At 30.6% G+C, this 27,691-nt stretch overlaps 1 protein-coding gene across 1 annotated transcript in view; it reads right to left on the bottom strand.

Moving 5' to 3' along the window:
- The window catches only part of PRMT3 (protein arginine methyltransferase 3), a 104,334-nt gene that overhangs the window by 50,119 nt on the left and 26,524 nt on the right, over nt 1–27,691 (bottom strand). The window contains exons 10-11 of the mRNA XM_006907974.3: nt 23,505–23,604; nt 3,958–4,036 (exon numbers count right to left, since the gene is read on the bottom strand). Of these exons, the coding sequence (XP_006908036.1) occupies nt 3,958–4,036; nt 23,505–23,604 (179 nt within the window). The remainder of the gene's footprint in view (nt 1–3,957; nt 4,037–23,504; nt 23,605–27,691) is intronic.

The raw sequence follows: 27,691 nt of genomic DNA, 5'->3' as shown, positions 1-27,691 counted from the left end.
AAAATTTATCCTATAAAAATTTTCAAACACATACAAAAATAGGGATGAGCATAATTAACTTTCATGTACTTATCACTTATCTTCAACAACTGTCAATGTTTTTGGATTACACTTTATTTTAAACTAATTTTGGGAGATATCTTTATGGCATTGGTTCTCTCTTCGAGAACATGGTATATCTTTTCATTTATTTAAAACTTTTTTGTGCATCCTTCATAGTAAAGTTGTCCACATGTAAGCCTTGTCTATTTCTAATTGTTATTTTGTATCTCTATAATATACTAAATTCTTTTATTATTTATAATAATTTTTCAGTTGATTCACTTGAAGTTCCATATGATTAATTTTAAAATATTTTGTGCTAATTCCCTCTTATTTGGTATCAATATCATGAGTGTTTTCATTTTTAATTTTTCTTTGGTTTTGCTTGAATATCTTTTTCATCCTTTTAACTTTACTAAATCATTGTATTTTAGATGTGCCTCTATAAAGTGCACAAAACTGAGCTTTCTTTTTGAAATCCAATCTAAAATTCTCGTTCTCTGAATAAGTGAGTTTAGCCCATTTACATTTATTGATATGAGAAATATTTTTGTTTAAAACTCTAGCATTTTATGTTAACTTTTCTGTATCTGTAGTTTTTGTTTTCTTTTCTTTTTTTTTTTTTTAAGTAGCTCACTATATGGTCTTTTTTGCTTTTTTCCTTAGTATTAGTCCTTACAATTAGGAATTTTTGTTCTAGTAGTTAAATTTATAACTATAACCTTATAGAATATATTTAGTTCTCTATTTTTAATATTCTTTACTAATCTCCTGAGTAATGATAAAATTAGTATATTTCCTTATTCTTCCCCTTCCCTTCCCTCTTTTTAATCACCCAATTATTTTTTTAAATTAAAAAAAAAAACAGATGCTCTGATAATATTAACAACAAATACAGAAGTGGGCATAGTTAGTACACAACTTTAATATATTTTTCAGAAAAGTGAGAAATCAAATCATGTCATAATGCATTTGATCTGAAAGAATGGGAAATGCCACTTCACTTTTTTTAAAGTGACTTTTGATGAGGTATAATTTACGTACAGTAAAACTCACTCTTTTTGCCCTCTTTGGTGTATGATTCTATGTAATTTGATAAATACATAGATAAGTCATGTAATCACAATCAACATATACATAGGATGTATCACCACAAGTCTCACCACTCAATTTTAATCAATGTAATTTTAACATTACCTTTATAGTGTGAAATGTGCTTATAAGTCTATTACTTGATTTGTCAGCTTTCAATGATATTCCATAAATTCCTGCTATTAAAGATAAAGCAACTGAAGTATATATATCTCCTCCCATTCGCCTTCTGCATTCTCTTTCCAAGTTTTCAGAAATATTTGCCATTGTCAGGGTATAAAACATTTGCATTCTATGTTGTCATCCCAAAACATCTATTTGTTTTTGTCTTAATTCTAGCTGTAAAAACACACATTGATTATGACTAATATTTTCTTAGATTTTTTTCTTTATCTCTTGGTCAGTTGAATGTAAAACACTACAATTCCTAACACACAATTAGCATTAGTAAATCTTAGCCAAAATTAGTATAATTAGTCTTTAGTAAACTCAATTTCATTAATTTTACAAAATTATTTTTATTAGTAATAGCAGCAGTAAATGAGTACTACTAAAGTACTGTGGAATTGCTTGGTGATAACAAAGAATGAATATTGTGTTTTATAAAGGTTTTATTCCATACATACATAATGATATATAAACTGAACCCTAATTCATGTAAAAGTAATTTGTGCTTCCTTCATGCTTATATAGGTCTTCTATATTCAACCTCTCTCATAATTCAATCATAGGTCTTCTATATTCAACCTCTCTCATAATTCAATCATTTTTCCATCTTTACACTAATTGCTTAGTAAATCTTTCCTTCATTAAAAAATAAAACGTTTCTTTTCAATAGAAGAATGAGTATCTAGATGATTGGAGATATGCAGCAAGGCATACTCACGTACATAAAACAGTCTCAACCACTTCACGTTACTCATTTGTGACCTTTCCTTCTTTTCTTTCGATTCTGTTAACAAATAACACTCAACAGCACTGCTTAGGCAGTTAAATGCTGACCTCTCTTCAGTATACGTCCAGATTATCTTAGTGTTGATATTAGCTATATAATAATTTGGAAAGACCTAGACTTATCTGCCTCCACCTTACCCTCTGACGATGGGAAATAACTCTGCCACTATTTCAACTAAAAACTCGTTATTTGCATGCTTTAAGTTCTTAATGAATTTCATCAAGAATTCAATTTAAATGTATTAAGTTGCTGTCACTCCTTCAGTAAGATCAATGAATACCACTCAGAGAGGTATGGAAACGATTTTCTGAACCTTCCCTAGAACAACTTCAAGGCAAAAATCAGATTCAATAAAATTACTAGTGTGGGGAAACAAGGGATAGTGAAAACGAAGATCCAGCAGATCTACGTTTAAAAAAAAAACAACACTTGGCCACTTAATATGTGTCAACCAGGATACCTTTGTTTCTAAAATCTCAAAGGGCTGCTGTGAGGATTACATGTAATAACATAAGAAAAGGCAGAGTATATTGACAGCTTGTATAGAAAATCAACAAATGGTAGATAATATTAATTTTTAGTCATTAAGTATAGTATTCATCTTTTAAAAAGCTACCGCAATTATTGTAAGATATAGCCAATAGCTGTAGGGTAAAATATACCTAAAAATTTTAGCCAGGTTCATGTCAGGAATACAGAACATATATTAAAATGGTTGCAGGAAATATAGTGATAGAATTTTGAAAAAGAAAGGCAATCCATTTAAATGCTATTATAAAAATAACTATTATACTGGAGAATTTCATTTAAATGCTATTATAAAAAGAATTCTATTATACTGGAGAATTTTCTCTGTGCTTTATGTTTTAGCCTTACTGATATCTATTGTACCATAACTACCAAAGTAATTTCATAGACACGGATGGGCAGAAGGTTTCAGTATGGTCCAGTGCTTCATTTCACTAGTTCAAAATGTCTCCTCCTTTCCATCCATTTTTATATAAGTTTTATCAACTGCACTTTGGCCATAGCATTAGTTGATTCTGAAGCTCTGAGAAAGTGAAGGCGTAGGGAGAGGTGAATGAAGGGAGACTGATGCTCTTCAATTCAGTTTTAATGATCCAATTCAATAAACATAAATGATTCTCTATCTATGCTCCAGAAGCTGTAGAGCCCATAGAGTCAAAGATGAGCAAAATATAATCCTTGCACTGAAAGAGAACATTTGTTTGTATACAACTGTTCAAGGCAGAAGGCTGTAAAACCACAATTACACTTTGAATATGCAGAGTTAATAAGATTAAAAATTCATCAGGGCCATGAAAAGATAGCCTTCCAAATTTATTGGGACACATTTAAAAATACTGATTGAGTACATTATGCTTTAAAAACTTAAGAGAAACCAGTCACTATTTAAATGTTCTAATTAAATCACACAGAAGCCAGGTTTATATATTTAGTGAAGATATGGAAAATTTGCCACTAAAGTGAATAATCTCCAAACTAGCATGAAATATATTCTCTGCGGGGTGGGGGTGGGGGGGGGAACACCTAAATATCTTAAGGATTGAAAACCAAAAACTTTCTGTTCGATTTTGATTTGAATATTAAAGAGCTTCCAATCTAGTCTTTTGTATTTTTATAAAAAGTGTTCTTGAAAATACCCTTAACTTTGAGTCCTGCATATATCAATAATGTTCTACTATCAACAGTATGCTAAAGAAATGTCTTAAAGCTTTATCTAATGGAAACATCTTTCATCTATACTGGGAACTTTCTCACTCATACATAGTTTATTTGAAATCCAAAGGTTAATTTGGTTCTGCCAAACTAAAATTAGATTATTAAAACTAGCATTTTATACTTACCTGATCCTCCTTTAGCCAAGTATTTGTTCTTCGCATATAGGACAGAATCTAACATAGACTCAAAAAGAAGAAAATAGCCCTACATAAAACAGAAAAAAAAAAAATAGATTTTAGAAATGTGCAATATCCTCATATGCAGATTGATTTAAACATCTGGCTACTCTTTTAATATAAATTTTTTTTTTTTGTCTCTGCCATAAAGTATTCTGCAGAGTTTGAAATTATTTTTTGCAGTAAATACGCCACATAATTATTAGAAAATCAGGCCTGGGTATAAAGTGAATACAGAAAGTTTATTACAGTAGAATGTATTGAACCTTCTTTATCTCCGCTTCTACTCTTTATTTATTTTATTTATTTATTTTTATTAAGTTTATTGGGGTAACATTGGTTAATACAATTATATAATTTTCAAGTATACATTATCATTTCACATCTGTATGCTCTATTGTGTGTTTATCACCCAAAGTCCTTCAGCTAGCTTCTACTTTTTAGACTACTGTTCCTTCCTCATGAAAAAAAAATTCTAGATGGAAATTGTTAACAAACCCTCTGAATCTCTGGAATATTGCAAAATTAATACAAAGCAGTGGTTTTCGACTAGATTTTCACCCTTTAGGACATCTGGCAATGTCTGGAGACATTCTGATTGCCACAACTAGGGGTAGAGGGGATGCTACTGACATCTAGTAGGTAGAGCCAAGGATGCTAATAAACATCCTACAATGCAGAGAACAGTCCCCACAGCAAAGAACTGTCTGGCCTCAAACATTTATATGGCTACATCTGAGATATCCTAGTCTAGAACACCATTTCCCAAAGTGTTTCTTGACCAGTGCCTTTTTCTTTAGATAAAAAAAGAGAAAAGGAAAAAGAAAAAGAAAGAGAAAAAGAAAAAGAAAAAGAAAAGAAAGAGAGGCAGTCATCTTTAATCAGAGGTTTGAGAAGGACCAGATGCTATATCCTCCTGTTAAAGATTTATGATGCACATTAATACATTAATAATTCTGAGTGTTATGATAAAAACAGAACTGTTGAACATATTTTGAATATTACCCACTCTTTGACTGGAGACCCCTTTCTTTCCTATATGACATCCAACAACACCTTGCGCAACTAACATTTAAAATACAGTTCATGAAACATTGCCCCAGTGCACTCCAGATTTTAGAGAACAGTAATGAATCTGCTACCAAGAAAGGATAATCATAACACAAATGAAAGCATAATTTGCCACTACTAGTGTCATACAGTACATTCTAATAGTATGCTAGTTTATTTAAGAAATGATGAAGTAATCATAAATGAGATTAATGCCAGTTTCAGTCAGGCTTTCTCTTTCTGGGGCCCATCTACCCAAGAGCCCTGAGCAGCAAGGAAAGTTAAGGGCTCAGGGCAGTGATTAACATATAATATACCTTATTATAGCTTAAGGTGAACCAGTATGAATTTTAGCCTAATGTTAGCATTCTAAATCAAAACTGTTCTCATTTGTTTTGTGCACAAATAACTATTTGACAGCATAAATACAATAGTCTTTAACCAAGATGAAACAAAACTTTTTTTAAGGTTTTTCTAGAGTAAGAAAAAACTTGCAAACTTGAATGGATAATCTTCACAAGAGATAAACAGCAAATTTAAATTACAGAAAATACAGCTCTCATGCTTGAATCGCTTATAAAGGAACCTAATTAAATTGCCGCTAGCAACTCTACTTTGGCATTTACCCCCAACACACTAATTCATTGATAAGAAAATAATTGCTACAAAAGAAAGATTTAGCAACAACGATCTTTTCTTAATGTGTTTACATTAGGAAAATTAGGATTTGGTAGAAACTCTTTTTTTCTGGATAGAGTACTTCAGTAATGTCTAGCTCTTATAAGTCAGTTCTCCATTAATATTATCTGTGTATTCAAAGCACAAGAGACTTTTGAAATTCAACGAAGAAATTTTTACCAACCTGACATAATTCATGCAGATCTATGCACACAAATGCTAATAAATAAGCATTCATCCGTTGATTAAAGTAAATTATAATTTATGCCAAGGAATTATTAAAAGAGGAGGCATCTATTTACCCTATGGGAAAAAGATCAGCTGGTAAAACATGTTAATAAGTTGAAGGAAAAAAAATGATCCCTATTTGCAAGACTGCTGCATGTTAAAACATTAAAATAAAATAAATCGACATTTTGGTACAAATTAAGTATTCGTTATAGTCCAATAATTTATGGAAGAGTGTAAAAAAAATATCTGTTACTGATTTGGCATTTTGTCAAAAGTGTTTCTAGCATTACTCTTTCCAAGTAGCTAAATTTTATTTTGCTTCCATATGCTCAAACTTCACCTTACTTTAATGTACTACAAAAAAAAACATAAAAAAGTCTTTTTGATCAATAACTGAAAGTAGCTCCTAGCAACATGTTCTTTTGTTGCATTTAAGATAAAGTTATTATTAGCCATTCATCAGAGGTTAAATTACACCATATTTTAATTTGGTATTATAGTCAATACCAATAGTATAGTATGAGAGGGTAGACTCCTGGATTTAAATTCCAGAGGAGTCAGGAGTCCCTTTTTCTACGTGACCTTGGATAAGTTAATGTCATTGTGCCTCAGTTTCTTCATCTTTAAAGTGACAATACAATAATATTTTATTTCATACAGTTGTAAGGATTAAATATGTTAATACATGTAAACCTTTTCGAACAATAAATCGTGTTAGTTTAGCTGAAAAAAATGAAGAGCTATTTAAAATATATATTTGTAAAGGCTAATCAGAATTTAAAAATTATGTTTAATAAATGAGAAAATAAAAGCTTACCAGACTGTCCAGAATCATATAACATTTATTTAGTGCATGGTCATATATTATAATCCATGAGTAAGAACTAAAATTCTTGTTTTTGTTTTTTTTTTTTAAGAGCCTATCAGAATACATTTTCTTGTGTCCCTTCATTTTCATGTGCATACCAAAATAAACATGTATATTAACATATATATATCCATTCAAAATTTCTTTAAAATTAAGAAATAGAAATTAAAAACCCAATTGAAATTTGATCAAACTGAACAAATTAGTGCCAATTCCAATATTAAGATTCTTCTTAAAAAGATAATCTGAGAGATTTTCCCCCCTGGGGAAAATCATTCCCCCCCTCCCCCCGGGCCAAAAAACATCAATTTTACTTAATACTCTGAACTTTGGAATTTATACTTAAGATTTTCCCATATGTCTGCTTCCACTTGAAAAGATAAACACCAATAAGTATTTTTCCACATACTCCATAATGATTACCTTAGCTGAGATGAGAATCTTGAGAGGTAGGACAACATTAGAGATAGTTTCTAAGATTCTAACTATTAAAACGACATAATTTTCAAATTAGAGAAATCAGCACTAGAGAGGTTAAGTGACTTATTTCAGGTCATACAGTTGGAAAAATAATACTAGACAAAACAGTAGCCTTAAGATTCAATTCCCACTGCTGTTAAACTCAATAGTAAGCATGCAAACAAAAGAAGATAATCATCCTTGGCAACAAAAATACCCTTTCATAAATGCCATGTCTTTGCTTCTCATTTTTTAGTGAGCCAACATAATTAGGTCAGAGAATTTCTGAAAGCAAATGATCAAATGCTTTTGATGATACATATAAAGGATTTTGAACAGTGCATGGCATAGAGTTAACAAAAAGACGATATCACATGACTCTTTAATTTGGCAGAAGTCATTATATGGGGGTCTGCTACTGTGGGGTAGAACTAGGCTAAAATGGATAAAAGCAGAAGGCCACAGCAAGTCTTTCTTCTTTTGTTTTTTCCCATGTTTTATTTCCTTTTTTGCTCTTCATTGGTGTATAATTAAAAATAAAACTCTCCTCTATAACTATTTCTGGTAGTATCTTTTTCATCTCAGTAGCAAGATATTGCTTGCGTAAATATAGAATGAGGCTTCTATTCTGTCAAAATAATTTCTAAACCTTAACTCAAAGAATAAATGAACTAGCAAATCAATAGAAAAGCATTCTTTCAAAACAAGAATAGATTATACATTTCTTGATCTTTCCTAAATATGTTACATTTTTTTAAGACTCAATGAACACTGACAATTTTATTGGTCATTTCACTTATTATCCAGATAGCTGTGCAACTACTACCTCCTCAAAAAGGATTTTCATTATGTCTCTATATAAAGTATCTTCAAGCACTATCTCTTTACCCTGCTTTCAATTTCATCACAGCACTTAGGAATTAAAATATTATTTATTTTTGTGTTTAGTTTACCTACTTACTAAAATGAAAACTCCAAGAGGAGCAAAGACTTTGTCTATTTGTTTTAAACTATATTCCTGAGGGCCAGAAATGTGCCTGGTAGATAGCAGGAACTCAATAAGCAATTTTTGAATGAATAAAAGAATTAGAGGTATTAATATTGTATATGCATATCATTATGTTTGTTAAAATGAAACAATGCCTGCTTTTTGTTATTTCTCTGGTGCAAATTAAAATAAGCTACTTTAAAATGCTGTTTTGCTTCAAAAATTAATGTTTCAAAATTAAAATTTTCAAATAATAGTGGTGATAATTGTTAAAGGTTCATTGTATTGTGTCTTGATATAGATTATTTAATTCTTCCCTAAAGCATATTTCATTGTTATTTCCATTTAACTGGTAAGTCTTAAATTATTAAATAACTTAAAATAATAGTACTTAAAAAACAACTCATAGTCACAGAATCAGCTGAATGAGTCATATTTTGAACCTTGGTCTATCTAACAAGAGAAGTCAAGAGCTGAATCACTATTCTATATTACTTCTTAAATTGATTTATGTGATTGAAAATAAGATTTAGTATTTGTATATCATACTATATTTGTAATTAAGTACTCAAATGCCCTGAAATAAAAAAATTTCCCATTGAAGATATTAAATAAGATTAGAATTTACAATAGGTATATTTCAGAGTGATAGCTTAGTTGGCAACTACCTCTTACCCATGATCTCCTATGAAAAGTACCCATTTAGAAAATCAATGGATATATCAGAATATATATAAAATGAATGTGTGACATCTGTAAGATAAATTAATATGCATAGCTAAAAATATTAGCAGATTAAAAGATTCATATATGTATTGCTAATGGTTATCGTCCTTTCTCTCAACTTTCCACTTTGCTGAACTTCATTTTACTATAGGCTCCCTCCGTGATAGGATAGCCTTTAATTTCCTGGGAATTGTCCTTGGTTCTGAACCAAGTCATTTATTACTGATATCAGAAGGCTTTGCTCCAAATGCCCAGCTCATCTGCAGTATAATTCAGACTGTAATTTCACAGGCTGCTGCCTCACCTGTAGGGGTGCCATCTGGAAGAGAATTATACTCAGCATTTTCTCCCATGATGCTCATGGGGCACTCTTCTTTCCAAACTGACATTTACTTTTTAAAATTAAACTTTGCATTTACACTTCAAAAATTAATTACTAAAAAAGGAACCCTCTGATTAAATCTGGAACTAGAATATTAACATTCATTTAAATGAAAACCTTATTTCCAAAATGCCTCTTCATATCTTCTTGAAATAAATGGTAAAAGAGACTTGTGCTACCTTCAGAATAAAGTGTGTCTACTGTTGATTTTGTTTTAGTTCAAATAACTGAATTACTCATACACTCTCAGGTAGAATTAACTATTTAAAAAAGCGAGACAAGGGAGAGGCTCAAATAAAATGAAAAGTTAATCTGTACGAAATCCAATGACAGTCAATAATTGGAATTTATTTAAAGATAAAAATAAGTGATTTATTTCAACAAATAAATGAGCCTACAAAATCTAATCCCTAATATTTCTGAAGCATAATAAATATTTGATGAAATTTTTTCCAATACTTTACTCTCAATTCCACAAGATTTACTGTAGATAGAATTTAATCTAATGTAATTGGGACTACTAGTTATTTGTTACTAGTCATTTGTTAACTGAAAACAATATATTTTAACTAAAAACACAAATGTAGATTTGTTTATCAATACTCTTTGAGGATGAATCCATTGATTGGAACCTTCACCATCTTCCTTGCATAAATCACATCCATAATGGATTGTCAATAATTTCCAGTTTGGGTTATTTTAAAATAGAAAAAGAATCTAAGGGCATTTGCCAAGTGGAAGGTCCATGAATTCTATAATTCCCACCTTCCCGGGAGCTCCTAGTCTTTCACAATTCATTTTACTGACTATTCAACAACTGTTGTTTTTACAATCTTGTTCAAAATTTGTTAATATTAATTGATTTTACATAAATAAGCAGGCAAACACATACAATATGCTCTTGGTAAAAACATAAACCAACTGAGAGAAGAACAGGAGCAGCACACTGAAGGTAACTTATTAGTTTTAAGTATTCAGGTAGTCATAGTAATCTAGCAGGTGTTACACAAAAAGGATGCAGAACATAAACTTGGTGAATTAAATGCAAGTTGGTTAAGGAAACTTCAATTGCGTGTCCATGTGACAAAATATATTGTCATGATGTCAATTTTTAGGAAAACCTTCCTTGGTGCCCAAGACTAGGTCAGGTGGCCTTTATAATATCTAAGTTGGAGATTGATTTATTATCAATGCACAGAAATGAGACCTCTACAACAATACTGACATTAGGGGCTAGATAATACTTTATGGTGGGGGCTGTTCTGTCCATTGTAAGATGGTTAGCAGCATCCCGGGCTTCTACCTTCTAGATAGAAGCCAGCACCACTTTCCTTCCTCCTGTTCTCATCTCCCTCCCTCCCTCCCACACTATAACCTAAAATGTTTCCTGACAGTTCCCAAATAACCCCAGGAAGAAAAACTGGGCACTCTCCTTCCACTGCTTTAGAGATATCCAAAAAGTAATCACATAAGCATTTTTTCCTAATCTACAGTATTTTCTTCTAAAAATGTACCAAAGTTAACATTTTGCAGGATTTATCTGATCTCATCTGATCACAGATTTTACAGGATGTAAAGTAATCTCTACTTATTTCACTGTTAAATTTATAATATTGAATATTCAATATTTAGATATTGAACACCTGAGCTGAAAAGATTTTTCAGTGATTTCTCAATCTATTACTTGGACTCCATTTTAAAATGTGCTAATGCTAATGACTTTATCACAAATATGATAATGAAGTTATCTGAGTTTTAAAAATAACTACATAAAAAGGCTTATTAAAAGGAAAATTTATATGACTGGTTATACAATGTGCAATCATTTGAATAAAAGGAAACAGAACACACATACATATCTGTTTATAAATGCTTAGTACATGTCTGGAATAGTACAGAACTAAAAAAATGATAAAGTAGACTAAAAGACTAAAAATATTATCAGAGAAAAAGAACAATACTTCATAATGATAAAAAGGCCAAACTTTATCAAGAATACATAATAATCCTAATGTGTATACACCTAAAAACCACATAAAAATATCTGAAGCAATAACTGACAGAATTGAAAAGGGAAACAAACAATTCCTAAACCTTTGGTAGAAATGCATTAATATTCTTTTAGTACTTAATAAAATGTTAAATAAAGATTCAAAAGACTAAATGATACTATCAACCAACTTGACCCAACTGACAATTATATAATGCTCCATTCTAAAAGAATGTGGAACATTCAACAAGACAGACCATATGCTGAGCCATAAAATAGGTCTGAACAAATTTAATGAAATGATAACATACATATGATAACAATATGGCCCCTGATATCAACTAAAGTCAAAATAGAAATCAACAACAGAAAGATATCTAAAAAATTTCTAAACACTTTGAAAATAAATAGCATGCTTCTAAGTAATTTGTGGATCAAAGCAGAAATCACTAGGGTAATACTTTGAATTGAATTAAAAAATTTTGGGATACAGCTATAGCAGTTATAAAGGGAAATTTATGTTTAAAAGTAGTGGAAAAAGCAAGGTATAGAACAATATGTAGAATATGCTTACCCTACCCTAATATAAAGGTGGGGTTTGTAATCTATGTTGTTCACTGCTTTATCCTGCCTTAAACAGTGCCCGGCACATAACAGGCACATAACAGCCATTTAACAATATTTGTTAAAGAGTGTACCAAGGAGTAAAATATACACACATGTTTATAACATTAAAATATTTTGGGAAGGATACATTAGAAACTGGTAACAGATTTTGAAACTGGTAAAATATTTTGGGAAGGATACATTAGAAACTGGTAACAGAACCTTGGGGTAGGTTTTAAAGGAGAAATAAAATTTGTAACATTTATGTATTATTACATAGTCAAAAAACAATGACAAAATTTTACATGTACAATGCAAATGTTTCAGAGCAGCTCCAATTTCATTATATTTCACTTGATCACTACCTTCCATGCAAGAATGAGCATAATGATGGTAACTACCACTTATTAGGCAGGCACCTATTATGTACTTGCTACTGCCCTGAATGACTACTTCCTTCCTCTTTTCATACAACACGCAGTCTGGACTTGGAGAGACATAACTCAGAATAAGAGCTAATTTCCTCTCCATACTCTTCTAAAGTTTGAAAAACTTTATTACTTTAAGTCTTTCCTCCACTAGATGGCACTCTCACTTAATCAACAAAAGACTATCAAACTGGCTTTTCCTCAAACTGCAGCAAACTGTCCAATTACCAAGTTTATCAAAGGAAAAGTGAATCATCTCAAAATCTTTCCAAATATACACATGGGCCATACTTCAGATTTAGAGAATCAATTTCCAAGGATGAGGGTAGAGGATGCATGTGTATTTCTAAAACAATATTCCCAACTCCCACTATGGTTGAAAAAAATCATGACCTATAATTGGATATCCTACTCTTAAAAATACAATTAAATTATAAGCTAGCACTTTTATTTTTAAAAAATTATGCTGTGGTGCACATATATAACAGAGTGATTAAATAATATTTATAAATTATAGATTTTTAAGGCTGTAGAAAAGATGAACTCTAACAGTATGATCCAAAACTTAAAGAACAAGATCTCATTCCATTTCCGGTAACAATGGATTTTAGAAGCTAATGATGCTGTATGTACAATAAATATGCTAGAAGAAAAGGAAAAAAAAGAACATCTCATTAGATGCATCAGTAAGCTGGCTTTCACTTTGAGAGCATTTGCTTAACCTAGTGAATGAACATGGGAAAACAGGAGACAAAATCCATGGTCCAGCCAATGTGAGGAACATAAGAAGAAACTGTCCCAAATAACAAAACAGAGACAACAAAATGTATCTACAATGTAAATATGAATTTAAAATCTCGTTTACTGCCAACCCTCCCCCTCCTAGCAAACTCAGTTTAGGACCCTGGTGCTGAGTGGTCACACACGTACTTCCTCTCCGCCCTACCTCCAATAATTAACATAAGCCAGGCCTGATATAAATTCACAGCCCTAATTTACAATGCCTAGGTGGCAGGAAAAACCTAAACCCAATCATTTAAAAGTGATTCTACAACATATTCTGTTGGTAAGACTATAAAAAAATAGGTATTTGCGTACCACTGTTGGTAAGAAAGCACAATGGTAAGATCAGTATTGAGAATTTAGGAATAACTGGTAATACTGAATATTCATCAGCTCTTTGATGCATCAATTGCACTTCTAAGAATGCAAAATGAAATGACATGTCACAAGAATATTCAATATAGTATAATCTATAACAGAAAAAGAATGGAAGAAATTTAAATGAGTGTTCATGTATATATTATATTTACATGTAAAATGGAGTATTATACAGAAAGGAATGAGGCGTATCTCTATAGAGAGTCAAAAGTTATAATTTTAAATTTAAAAAAGCTAAGTATGAAACAATATGTAGAGTATGCTAACTGTATAACACAAGGGTAAAATATATACATTTCTGATATTATAAAAAAAGCAAAAGCTAAAAAATGGTTAACTATTCAACTGAAACAGACAAAACAATCATATTTTTTCATAATTAAAACAAAATTGACCTATGAAAGGAAAAAGAAACGATCCCTTCATATTGAAGAAAAAGAAAGCGAATCTAATTGTATATCAATTGGTTATATAACCAGAGAAAAATAAAAAATTCCATAATCTTACATTGAAAATATCAATGTTAATTCATATATTTTTTTTTTTATATTAAAAGAATGGGTACATCTGTCCACTAAGAAAAACACGGAAGCAATGACAGTCAGTAGCAATGAGCACTCCTGGAACCCGGATTGTGATCTCTGCATGCCATTTTCAATGAAAGAAACAGGATTCTTTAACTCCAAACTAAGGCAGTATGACATGACTATTAAAATACCTTATAGAGCCAGAAAGTGAAATCTCCATCATAATATGATTATTTTATATTTCCTGTTTTTCATTACAATCTATGTAACATATAAGAACCATTGGGATTTGTTAAAGGGACATAAGGCAAGCGCACATGTTTGCCATTAGCCAAAAATGGGCAAATTTGAACATCAAAAATAATGACAATGGTTCAAAACACATCAAATATGTTAAAAAACTGAGTTCATGACACTAAATTCAAATTTAAAAACACCTTTAGAAAATGCTAGAAAAACAATTTATTATTCCGAAAATAGTAAATAAGTAGAAAATAGTTAAGCATTTGTCCTATTTTCCTATATAAACTATAGTTCGTAACCAAATATTTGGTTACCAGAATAATTTCAGTTAATGAATAGAAGTTAAATGATACAATTAGAATAAACAGAAATCATTTTCAATGGATTATAAAACCTTTAGGTTAAAGGATGATAGGAAACTTTGTAATGAATAAATGAGGCTGTCAGTTCCAAAAGCCAGCAGTCAGTCAATCTCAACATAACAGAGATAGTCAGACACTGAGAGTCCCTTGACTCAATGCAATAGAACCTAACCACCACTGCCACACATGAAGTATGAGGGAAAAAAAAACCTCTTGTATTTGTTAAGCCTTTATTTCTGGGCTTGTATTTCCAGTTTACAAGAAATATAAGGGATAGAAAAACATGTTAAATGACACCATGAAGATGCAATCATCAAAATCCAGAGTGTGGAAAATTCTACAGGACAAATGACCCAGTTTCTTCAAAGAATGGCAAGAAAAGAAAGGAGAGTGGTGAACCTAGAGCTTAAGAGATTTTAGACTTCATACCAAAAGCATTAAGAACTTTTGCTCTGCAAAAGACCCTGTTACAAGGACTAGCTACAGAGTGAGAAAGTATTTGCAAACCACATATCCTATACAGGACTAGCAAAAAGAACTATCAAACTCAACAGCGAAAAAAACAATCCAATTAGAAAATGGACAAAAGACAGAGACATTTCATTGAAAAGGAGGTATAGATGGTAAATAAGCATAGGAAAAGATGTTTAACATCGTTAGCCATTAGAGAAATGCAAATCATAACCACAATGAGACATCACTACACATCTATTATAATGACTTAAATAAAAACCTATGTTCACACAAAAATCTATACACAAATATTCATGTAGCTTTATTGGTAATAGCCCTAAACTAGATATCCTTCAAAAGTCAAATGGTTAAACCAACTATGGTACGCTCATATCATGAGATACTACTTAGAAATAAGGAACATACTATTTATATGAGCCATAATTTGGATGAATCTCCAGGGAATTATACTAAGTGAAAAAGCCAATCCAAAAGGTCACATCTACAAGATTCCATTTATACAGCATTCTTGAAATGGCGAAATTATAGAAATTAAGAACAGATTAGTGGTTGCCAGAGGTCAAGACAGGGCTGGAAGAGGGAGTTTGGTGTGGCATAAAAGGACAGCAGGTGAGCTCTTAGTAGAGATGGAACTGTTCTGTATCTCAACGGTATATCAATATCAATGTCCTGGTTGTGCTACTACAGAGTAGTTTCTCAGGATATTCTCAATGACAGAAACTGGGTAAAGTGTAAAGGATCTCTCTGTATTATTTCTTACAGTTGTAGGTGATAATCTACAATTATTTCAAAATAAAAAGTTTAATAAAAACGAAGATATATGAAACAAATTAATCAAATACAATGTGTGGACATAACTCAGATCCTGATTCAAACAAATCAAATATAAAAAAATAAAATAAAATTCATGATATGTGAACAGACTACTTATTAAGGAATATTTTATGTAATATGGAATTGTGGCTACATGGATAATTTTGTTAGGCTCAATAATAGCATAATGAATATATATTTTTAAAAGTGCTTATCAGTTAGAGATAGGAAAAAAGTGTAATAGTGTGAAAACAGACAAAAGAAATGGCACTGTTGGTAATTGTTAAGTTGGGCGATGCATGCATGAGGTTCATTCTAAACTTTTTACATTAGAAATTTTCCCTAGTAAAGTGTTTTTATAATATTAAAAATAAATACAGTGGTTCTGCATTTGTAATTATGCCAGTACATGGCAAAAACAAGTGCAAATCACTTGGGGCAAAACCCAGGTATCAAAGAATTTTCCAGAGATAAAGTTCCTTGGAAAATAAACAGCATAACATCAAACAGTACTGAACACTCATACAAGAAAAAGCACATGAGCGAGAGGCAATAGAAACAATTGTTAGCAAAAGTAGACCTGAAAAAAAGGTCAGATACTGCAATTAAAATAAAATATAAATATGTTATATTTTACGGGGCTTGATGATGATAACAAGCAAGCAATTTTAAAAGAACCAAAGAGAACTCTTAAAGTAAAATAATAACAAAAGAAAATTCAATGGAAGAGTTTAACAGATTATTAGAAATAATTTCAGAAAAAAATAGTAATTTGGTGGATTGAACTGAAAAAATTATCCAGAGTGCAGCTCAGAAAGTCAAAACATTAGAAAATATGAAGGAGGTTGGAGGCATGAAAGATGGAGAAGTCTAATAAATATATGAAAGTAATTCTAGAAAGATTTATTAAACAAGATACAAAAACCTCAAACCATAAAGGAAGTTTGATAAATTTGATACATTAAAAATTAAGAATGTCTATTCATCAAATCACACCAAAAACTAATGAAATGACAAGCCATACACTGCCCATAAACATAACTGATAAAGAATTATGTTTCTGTCAAGACAAGCTAGGTTACTCTGCGTTAACAACACTGAAATCATCATTTAAAACAAAAAAAGACTGATTTCTGATATCACAGGTTGACAAGAAGCATTACTTATTATAATTATTCAGAGTCAGACAAGTCATAGGGCCTCATCTAACTTCAGAGGCATGTAATAGTTAAATTCTATTACATGCCCAGAAACAAAAAGCAGAAGATATGAAAAGAGCCCTAATAACAGATTGGTAAGTAGAAAAAATAAGGAATTTTTTCAGGAAAATAATAAAAAGATAAAAATCCCAAATAGAATGAAATTAACAGAAATTAACAGAAATTTCACAAAAGAGAATGCTGAAACAAGCTATAGGCATACTAAATATCAGGACTCTTAGTTCTTAAACATTTCTAAGTATTTGGATATGTACTGTCTTTAAAATTCTTACATAATTGTACTTCAGAATTCCTTTCCTTGATTACATAAAGAAATGAGTGAAAACTAGTCATTAAAAATATAGTCACAATATTATTTTTATCTTGAGAACCTACATGTAATGGCTGTGTAAGACGGTGAGATTTCTTTCTGTCTTTGTAATCTCAGTGGACTGTCTGTGATGCGCGCCATATTCTGCTGTAGTGCTCATTTAATAAAATTGTGTTCTTTCTCTTCTAAAAAATTAGTCACGATACAACTGATCAAGGAAAGCAGATGCAACAGCCAAACGGACATTTGTAGTAAGAAAAAAAATATGTAAAATGTGTGTTCTTCGGGGTTTAGTGGTACTATAATAAGAAGGTCCCAGAGCACCTAGTCAGCCTTAATGTAGGGCAGAAGAGCCAATGCCTTGTTTTTTTTTTAATGGTAAATTCTAAAATATGATAATAGTTGGGTTTTTCTCTTTTAATAAGAGCATAAAGGACAATATTTAAACTATTTTTAAGAATCACTTGAATGTGAAATTGAACTAAATCAGTACTTAGAAAAATAAATCTCAAATGCAAAATATTAGGGAATAAAGCTGAAAATCAATTATCTAAGTTTTGATTTCAAGAAGCTAGTAAAAGAGCAGCAAATCAACTCTAAAAGAATAGAACAAAATAATAAAGGAAAAGTCAGAAAGCAATCCAACAGAAACAAACGTATGATAGAAGAAAATTCAACAAAGCCAAAATGTGGATTCTTTAAAAAGTAATAAATGATAAACCCTTAGCAAAGCTGATAAGAATAATCATATGTAATTTGCTAATGACAAGGAACAGATTAAGCTTTGGATTTATTTCTGGTCACGTACTTTTATTGAATAGAAACACAAATTAATAAAAATAGGACTGAATACTGAAATCTTGAAAAGGTCAGTTATCCTCATATTCATTCAATTTCAAAGCTATAGTCCTAACTTTAAATTGGATACCCCCAAATAAATATTCTAGTATTAAAAAAGAATAAAGAGAAGAGAGTGAAATGGAGAATACCAAATCAATGTACAGTCACTATTAAAAAATTTACTCAAAATAAGTAATCCTTTGAGAATATGTCAAGAGGGTCACTCATAAGAACAGATAAACATTTACTGTAACTCACTGATGCCCTAAAATTTTCATTTCACCAAAATAAATAATGACTTCAGAATCCTGCCATCTAAATACCGTGAATTTGGAGAATCTACTAATGATGATATATAGAAGATCTATATGCAAAGGGAGGAAAAACTAAAAGGACAATTATCTTCATAAAAACTTTTAAATCGGTTTCAAAAAAAAACAGTGTAAGTCATGGCTTCTTAAACTTTCCCCAGAAGTATTTCTAATGGCTACAAAGATTAAATTGGAATACCCAAGGAATTAGGAAGGATCTTAATAAAATCGGCCCTGCAAGGGCTCAAAAAAGTATGAAGGCTAGTGTTTTATCCTAAAAATCTGTGAGAATTCTGCATTATTCTCCATAAAAATGAATAATGTCTTTCCCCTTCCAAATCTTCACGCCATATCTAATTTGTTATTTCTCAAACACATGATGATTGGTGGTTCTCTAACTCCAGGTTGGACAGCACAGGAACAGATATTATTCATTACAAATTGGTGGCATTTATATGACTCAAGGCTTTTGAATCAAATATCTGTCCATGGACAATTCTTAAATAGAACCACTTCATACTAATTATTATAATAATTTTGACAGAGCAAACTCAGTTACATAAGACAATGTAACTGTGTTTATAATAAATGCCCATCTGTCGGAAATGCAAACTATAAATTTTAGGACCTTACCTTTATACTCAGGTAGAAGTAAATTATAATACTGAAAACATATTTATAAACTGCTACACAATTTCAGAGTTTAAAATAAAAATTAACAAATAGATATTGTTCTCTCACTAGTATAATGAAAAATTTTTATAAGGGCAATTGATTTATATTCCCAAATAACTTATCCCTTTTATCTTCATAATTAGAATTTGCAACTTATTGAGCAAATTATTTTAAAAAGCAATTTATACAGAACTTAAAAGCACAATTAGAATGTAACATGACAAAAGGAATTATGGAGGGCCAAAAAGCAAATAAATCCAATCAACTCAATCACACATGATGTGCTGAATCTCCTGGCAAAGGCAACTTCTAGAAATTTGATGAAAGAGATATAAAACATCTAAAATATTATATTTCAACAAAGCAAAAATTTACTAGTAATAATTGTTTCAATATAAACAAGTTTCCTTAAAAGACTAAATATTTGCACTTAAATTTGGTTTCAAAGATAGGAAAAAAGTGTACATTTGAATAAGATATTTTATAAAATAGTTCACAAAATATTCTCCTTGCTAGAGTAAGAAAAAACATGGCTGCAGAGTGTGATCTGAATTCTAATTAAACAAATATTAAGATTAAAAAAAGGAGAGGCTAGGGAGTGGCTAAGAGCACAGTTAACAACAAACATAAAGATTATAAAATGGAAGTAATTACACATGAGGAACCTATTTTAATTATATTTTTACTCCCTTTTCATTTTATTCTGAATTCAGACATCAGCATACCTATGAAAAAAATTCTTATAAACCAAAATTTTCCTTTCATGTTCAAATACTGTAGCTATCTACCTATTAATATTGATAGTACTCAAAAATACTTTGGCGAAAGATGTATTTTATACTTTTTCTAAACTAATTAGGTTTTATCAGAATTGTCTAAAAATTGATTACAGGGCAGCAAACAGAATTTTGCTTGAAACACACATATAATACATTTTAATTCGGTCAATGTTAAAAAGAATACTAAAAACATCCCAACCCCAATAGCCCACAACCATCAGCTGATTTTCATACTTCTTTGTACTAATTACAGGCAGGGTCGATTCAGAAATGCTAGCCAAGAGAAGGTCTTCCGCTTTTTCAAAAAACTCATAAGCCAAGGAAAAAGTCCTAAGAATGTTCTTCCCCCAAGTATTAATATTCTTTATTTCATGTATATTATCATTTTTAACTTTTATTTATTGAATAGCCTAGTCTAGCAGCTCATTCACTAGGTGTTGAATGCTTAAAAGTTTGTACAATTTACAATACTGAATAGCTAATTACTATTATTATGTGCCAGAAACCCTTCTAAAAACTTTACATGTATCCATTTATTTCATCCTCACAAAAACCCTATGAAGTATGTACTACTATCTTCATATCATAGAAAAGGAAACTGAGGCACAGTGAGGCTCAGTACCATGCCTGTGGTAACAAACCTAGGAGTGGCAAAATAGGGCCAAGAATTCAGGTAGTCTGATTCCAGAGCCACATTCTTAACTCTGTCTTATGCTACACCTCCCTGCCTTCATGTTCTGCCCAGAGATCATTATAAATGAGATCATGTCTGTGACCAGTGAATTTCCATCTGGGAAAGTTTTCTTATGGTGCACATTCCCACATCATTTACGAATGCTAATCCCTGTGACTAAATTTGGCCATATCATGTAAATCTTGGATTTTAGTCTTGAGAGAACAGAAAAAGGAAAGTGAATAATTATAACACAATGTAAAAAGCTGTAATAGAAGCTTAAACAACTAAGATGCAAAAGAAAGGGAAAAGAGACATTTTATATGTGATCAAGGGGCAGAAAAAGAAAGCTTCATAGGAGAGGTGATGTCTGAGATGAGTCTCATAAAACTACTAGGAGTTTGTCAGACAAGGAAGGTAAAACACATTAAAAGAAATAAGATTATTTGCTAAAACATATTTTGTTCTCACTAATCATCAGTATCTTCTATTAAAGGACAAACTATTTTAGTCAAAAATGTACAGATGAAAAGTGACTACAGAAATAGAAATACAAGACATTAAAACATTAATCTGTTATCAAAAGAACATTTTTTACAGTTAATTTCATGTAATTTTATATATTTGTGATTTTTAAATTTTTGTTTTTATTATTGATTTTTTATTTAACCCAAGAAATGCTGCAGTAAAAAGATGTCTTTTTCCCTAATGAACAACAAAGAAATAAAAAATGCAAGAAAAAAAATGGCAGGAGGTACACAGTTAGGGAGAAGTTATGTCTTAGATTTCTTTATCTTGAATCACTAGACATGAGATTATTTCAGAAAATATTTTAAGTAAATAAAAAAAATAGATACTAAACATGTACAATTTCATTTAGCTTAAAAATTTCAGAGTAATACATATAAAAGAGGAAAAATATGAGTTCTTAAAAATCCTTAGATTTGTGTCGTAAGCATATTTCTTGTCAAAAAGAAATGCAAAAATGCACCTGTTTATTTGAAAATTTGTGTTGTTAGATAATCTCTTGACTCTAAAATGAATTCAGCTTATCTAACTTACTGAAAAACTTATATATTATTAGTATATCATTTAAAGCAAGAAACACATCTAGGAAACGTCACCTATCTTATGGAGGTTAGTCAAAATGGCATGGCTTCACTGCCAGACCAAACTAAAAACAAAAACATTTTAATATCCACCAGTTTAAAAGGTGACCTATGGCAGGCTTCATGGTTAGTTTGTGAACTGTTAGTAAATCAAATCACAAGCTATGTTTTCTAAGCAATACAGACTATAAAATCCTGAAAAACTATTTGCCAACAATAAAGAGTAATGAATATGAACAAAGGATACCCCAGCATTGTGGGTGTAGGTATGTGCTGGTGAAGATGGGATGGGAAAGTTAATTCTTAAGGTTCAAGGACAAATCCAAAACACTTGAGTAAAGAAAATTTATGCCACTAATGTGTAATTTTGCTGATGGTCCTGATGACAGAAAATGACACAGGTGCAAAAAAGAATTATCTCTGGCAATTATATTATATGATGCCATGATCTTATCTATTTCAAAGGAGTTCATGTTGAAAACATAGAAGAAAAACAGCAACACCGAATGAGTCAATCTGGCTTAACTGAACAAGAATTAGGGATGCATACTTTGAACAGTTTTATTAAGGAAGTAGAAATAAAATACCATAAAGAACGGTATGAGTAAAATGTGAAAAAATGAGAACAGATGCAGGCATAAATATTATCTTGTAGAGATTACCTGGTGACAATTTTATCAAATAGAAATTCCATTCAATAAAAAGAAAATGTAAAATTAAAGGCAAGCCTAAATTTGAAAATTCATAAATCTAAGAGGCAAGTGAGAGATTATTAACTAACATACTAACAGCAATTTTTTGGCTTTTTAAATGACATTCTTCTCAAAGAACATCTTCCAAGGCAAACTTCATGAACAGCTGTAGAAAAGAAAACATATGTAGAGGGGAAGCAGATAGGGGTAAAAAGGGTTAAATATTTGGTGACAGAAGGAAATTTAACTTTGGATGGTGAACACACAATGCAATATATATGACATACTTTGAATTGTATGCTTGAAACCGATTTGATTTTATTAATAAGTGTCACCTAATAATTTTTAATATTTTTTTTTAATTTAAAGCAAAAATAAACCATATCTAGATTAAGCCATTGAACAGTCAGTGGACCATAAAAGATAACAGATGTATTTCTCTGCAATATACGATGCCTATTATTGCTATACTGGATTATAAGTACATTAAACATCGGAGTCTACTTCTGCAGGGTATATTCTTATTTTGTTCTTCCTTGTTGAAAATGCTTTAAAAAAATGTATGCTATAGCTTAAAATTGAGTTATTCTAGATTTTTGTATTCTTACATACTGCTTGCTGTATGCAAAAAAAAAAAAAAAATCTTTCGAATCCAAAGGTTTCTACCCAACATGTTTTAATTTTAAAATACTGGTTCATGAAAATGTGGCTTTAAAATAAATTTAAAACAGTAAATAATTACCATTTCAGAATAAAGTACCATAGAAAAACTGTAGCTGTTTTTAAAATGCCACCATTTTGCCATTTATCAAATAGGACAAAATGCAGAAGCACTACTACCTTATTCATTGTTTTTTTTTTAAAAACCAATAAAAGCAGTTTTTTTCCTGCAAACACTTACCATCCACTCGGATATAATAACATCCACTTTTTCTACAGGAAGATGAACTTCTTCAATCTTTCCTTTAATTAGTATAATAGTATCTTCCAGTTTATTTAGTCTGAAAATTATCATAACAATTTAAATTAGTATTTAAACACATTCCCAAAACTAGTGTAATCACATAATTTCTTGGCAACTGTTCAAATTATTTTGTGGTACCAAAACTATATTCAGTTTATTCCCTGAGCATATGACTTTTTGATGAATGCCCAGGAATAGTTGTGATTAATATTACAAGACATTGAAACAATATTTAAAACTTGAGCCTGAAAAGAAATCCATATTTTATCAAGAATATGTGTCAATAAAGTTACTGATCTTTTTTTTTTTTTTTTTAAATAGAGGTGGAAGCAGATGGACCAGCCAAGAAAAGTATGTTTTAAATGGAAATGTGTCATACTGGAGAGAGAATTAGAAGCCAGAAGCTCTAACTCTGAAACTCAGATTCTCTAGGATATGTCAGCTAAGTAATCTTCACCAAATTATTTAATAATCTTGCTAAGCCTATGCACACATGTGTAAAAGAGAATGATACCTGCCCTACTTCACAATCTATTATGTGGATCAAATATTTGTGAAAGCTATGTATGTATACAATCTCAAGCACTATATAATTGTAATGATATTATCATGAATAACAAAATACTAGGTGTTGTATAAAATTTGAACTACTACTCCAATTACAAATTATTTAACCTTGTCCAATGACAGTCATTAGATATTTTTACATGCTTGATCATAAGAATAGCACATATTTTTCACTCCCCTTTTGCAATCTGAAACAACAAGATTAAAGAGATAATTTCAAAAAGCTAAAAAAGCAAGCTCAGTTTCTATCTACTCTCACAGGATGGACATCTGAATTATAAAGGACTTTTTTTCTGCTAAGATTACTCTCCCCCAACTTCACTGAGGAATTATTTATATAAAAATAAATGTATTCATTTTGAGAGTAAATTTTGTTGAATTTTAGCATGCAGAGATACTTGGGTAACCGTCATCATCATCAATATATCGAACATTTCTATCTCTTCAAAGATTCATTAGTTCTCCTTCCCAGAAAATCTTCCCATCTACAAGTGCAACTACTGATTTTTTCTTTCCACCACATATTAAATTTGTATTTTGTAGAATTTCACATAAACAGAATCATACTGAATGTTATCTTTTTGTGTACAGTTTCTTTCAACAGCATATATTTGAGTTGTAGATTCGCACATATTTAAGTAGTTCATTCTTTGTTATTGGTGAGTGGCATTCCACTGCATAAATAAAACACAATTTTGTTTATTCACACATCAGATGGAATTCTGGACTGTTTCCAGCTTTGGCCTTTAATGAATAAAGCTGCTATAAATATTTCCGTAAATTAGAATTGCTCTTTCAAGTGAAAGTGTGTATCTAACATTTTAAGAAATTGCCAATTTGTTCTACAAAGTGCATGTACAATTTTACATTCCCACCAGCAATATATGTGCATTCCTGTTGATTCAAATCCTTCTCAACACCTAGCATCATTGATCTTTTAAACAAGGTGGTGAGATTTCATTTTGGATTTAAACTGCATCTTCCTAAATGACCAAGCATTTTCCTCATGTGCTAAATAGCCATTCTCCCATATTGTCTTTTGTTCAAATTTTTTCTCATTTAAAAAATCGGGTCAGTTGTAATGTCTTTGAATTTTTAAAGTTCTTTACATATTCTGGATAAAAACAGTCTGATTTATGTATAGTGAATATTTTCTACCATACTGTGGCTTTTACATTTTTTTAATGATATGTTTTAAAGAGCTAAAGTTTTAAATTTTGATAAAGAACAATTTATCATTTGTTTTTCTTTTGTGGTTAATGCTTTTGGTGACATCTAAGAAATCTTTTCCTACATTTTTTCACCTATGTTTTTTCCTAAAATTTTTTTCAATTTTTTTTCATTGAGTTCATGTTTCCATATAATATCATGTTCATTTTTTTCATATCAATATCTATTGATATGGTATCAAAAAACTTAGTTGGAAAAACTATCACAAGTGATAGTTTCAACTTTATTGAAAAATTATCACTAACCCATGGAATTACCTCAGTATCTTTGTCAAAAATCAATTAACCATACATGTGTGGGTTTATTTCTGGACTTTCAATTCTGCCTCAAGATTCAGATGTGTGCTCTTATGCTAATACAACACTTTCTCGATTACTATAGCTTTAAGTCACAAAACTTGATAGTATACATCCTTTGACCTTACTCTTCTTTTAAAAAATTCTTTTGACTATTCTAGGTCAATTGTGTTTCCATATGAATTTTAAGATCAGCTCTTGGTAATGTTCTGGACTTTTTAGTCCTATGTTTTGCACTGTTCATGTTTTAGATGTTTGTTAAATTTATCCCTGAATGTTTGAGGATTTCAGTTGTACTATGTTATTTTTTTAAGTTTCAATTTCTAGTTGTTTGTGGCTACTAACAGAAGAAAAGTTGATATTCATATTTTGACCTTCAATACCATGACTGTGATAAAGGTTTTGGTTTTAGCACAGTTTTAGAGGCTATTTTATAGATTTCTTAGTATTTTACAGATCATGTCATATGGGAGTAATGACTGTTTTACTTCTTTCAAATCTTTTATTTCGTTTTCTTGATTTAATATATTTGTTAGATTCCCCAAGAGAATACTATACAGAACTGGTGCGAGTGGATATCCCTTGTTTTGTTCCCAGCTATAGGGGGGAAGAATTCATTAACTATTAATAAATAAGACATTCCCTTTAGGATTTTTATAGATGCTCTTTATCAGGTGAGAAAGTTCTCTTCTTTCCTAGTCTGGTGAGTTTTCCTTCTGATTGAGTTTTATATACTCATATTTATTTTATATCTACTAGTTCTATCAATTATTGACAGGAGAGTATTGATATCTCCTAAAATGATTTGAAACTTATGTATTTCTCTTTTGTCAGTTTTTGCTTCATGTATTCTGAAGATTTTATTAGTTGATTATAGGTTTAGTATTATTAGATTATCATTTGATCCCTTTATCATTTCGAAATGTTCATTATTCCTTGTAAGTTCTATAATATTTCCTTTGTTTGATATTTATATAGCCACTCCGGTTGTTTTAATGATTTGTGTTTATATGTTTTTCTCCATTCTTTTACTTTTAACCTATAGTATTTTATATTTAAACTAAATTTTTTTCTAAAGATAGAAAATAGATAGGTCTTATTTTTTATCCAATCTCTCTTTTAATTGGATCTTTAGACCAAGGACTTAAAAATTATGGCCTGTTAGCCTGTGGCCTATTTTTGTATAGCCCATAGGCTTTAGGGTGGTTAAGAAAGAAAAAGAAAAAGAAGTATCGACAGCAGAAGTGACAGATACCACAGGTGTCTTACAAAGCTTAAAATATTTACTGGCTATTTACAGAGTAGGTTTGCCAATCCTTGCTTTAGAACACTACAGAAGCATAGCTAAGACAAAGAATACGGTGAGATAATCTAATATAGAATTAGATTATCTTTTTGGGGTCCCAAAAAGAGAAGAAATAAAAGGGACAGAAAAACTAATGGAAGAGATAAAGGATGAGAATTTTCTAGAACTGATAAAAAGCATTAAGTCACTGACAAAAGAAATCCAATGACTCTTAAGACGACCAATTTTTAAAATATCTAGGCATTACAGTAAAACTTCAGAAAATCAAAAACAAAGAGAACACCTTCAACAAAAACAGATTACCTTCAATGAAATAACAATTATTCTGACAAGTGACTTCTTGACACAACAACGGAAGCCAGAAGACAATGGAATAATAATGAACAAGAGCAAGAGTTAGTAAACTTTTTATTCAATTGCCAAATAATAAATATTTTAGTCTTGTAGGCCATATAGTTTTTACTGCAACTACTCAATTGCTATTGTTGTATGAAAGCAGCAATAGACAATATGTATACAAAAGCACATGGCTGTGTCCCAACTTTTTTACAAAAAGTCGTGACCGATCCATGGCTGAAGTTTATTGACCATTATACTAAAGCAGAATTCGATAGGCAGAGACAAACACCTCTAAGAATAAAGGCGAAATCTATTTCAAATCAACAAACACCATGAAGGAAATGTTAAAAAAAATATGTTCAAGAAGGAAGAAAATGACCCTAGTC

The sequence above is a fragment of the Pteropus alecto genome, unplaced genomic scaffold (assembly GCF_000325575.1).
Source record: "Pteropus alecto unplaced genomic scaffold, ASM32557v1 scaffold71, whole genome shotgun sequence".
Classification (NCBI taxonomy): domain Eukaryota; kingdom Metazoa; phylum Chordata; class Mammalia; order Chiroptera; family Pteropodidae; genus Pteropus; species Pteropus alecto.
This window is presented reverse-complemented; position numbering and strand designations above follow the sequence as displayed.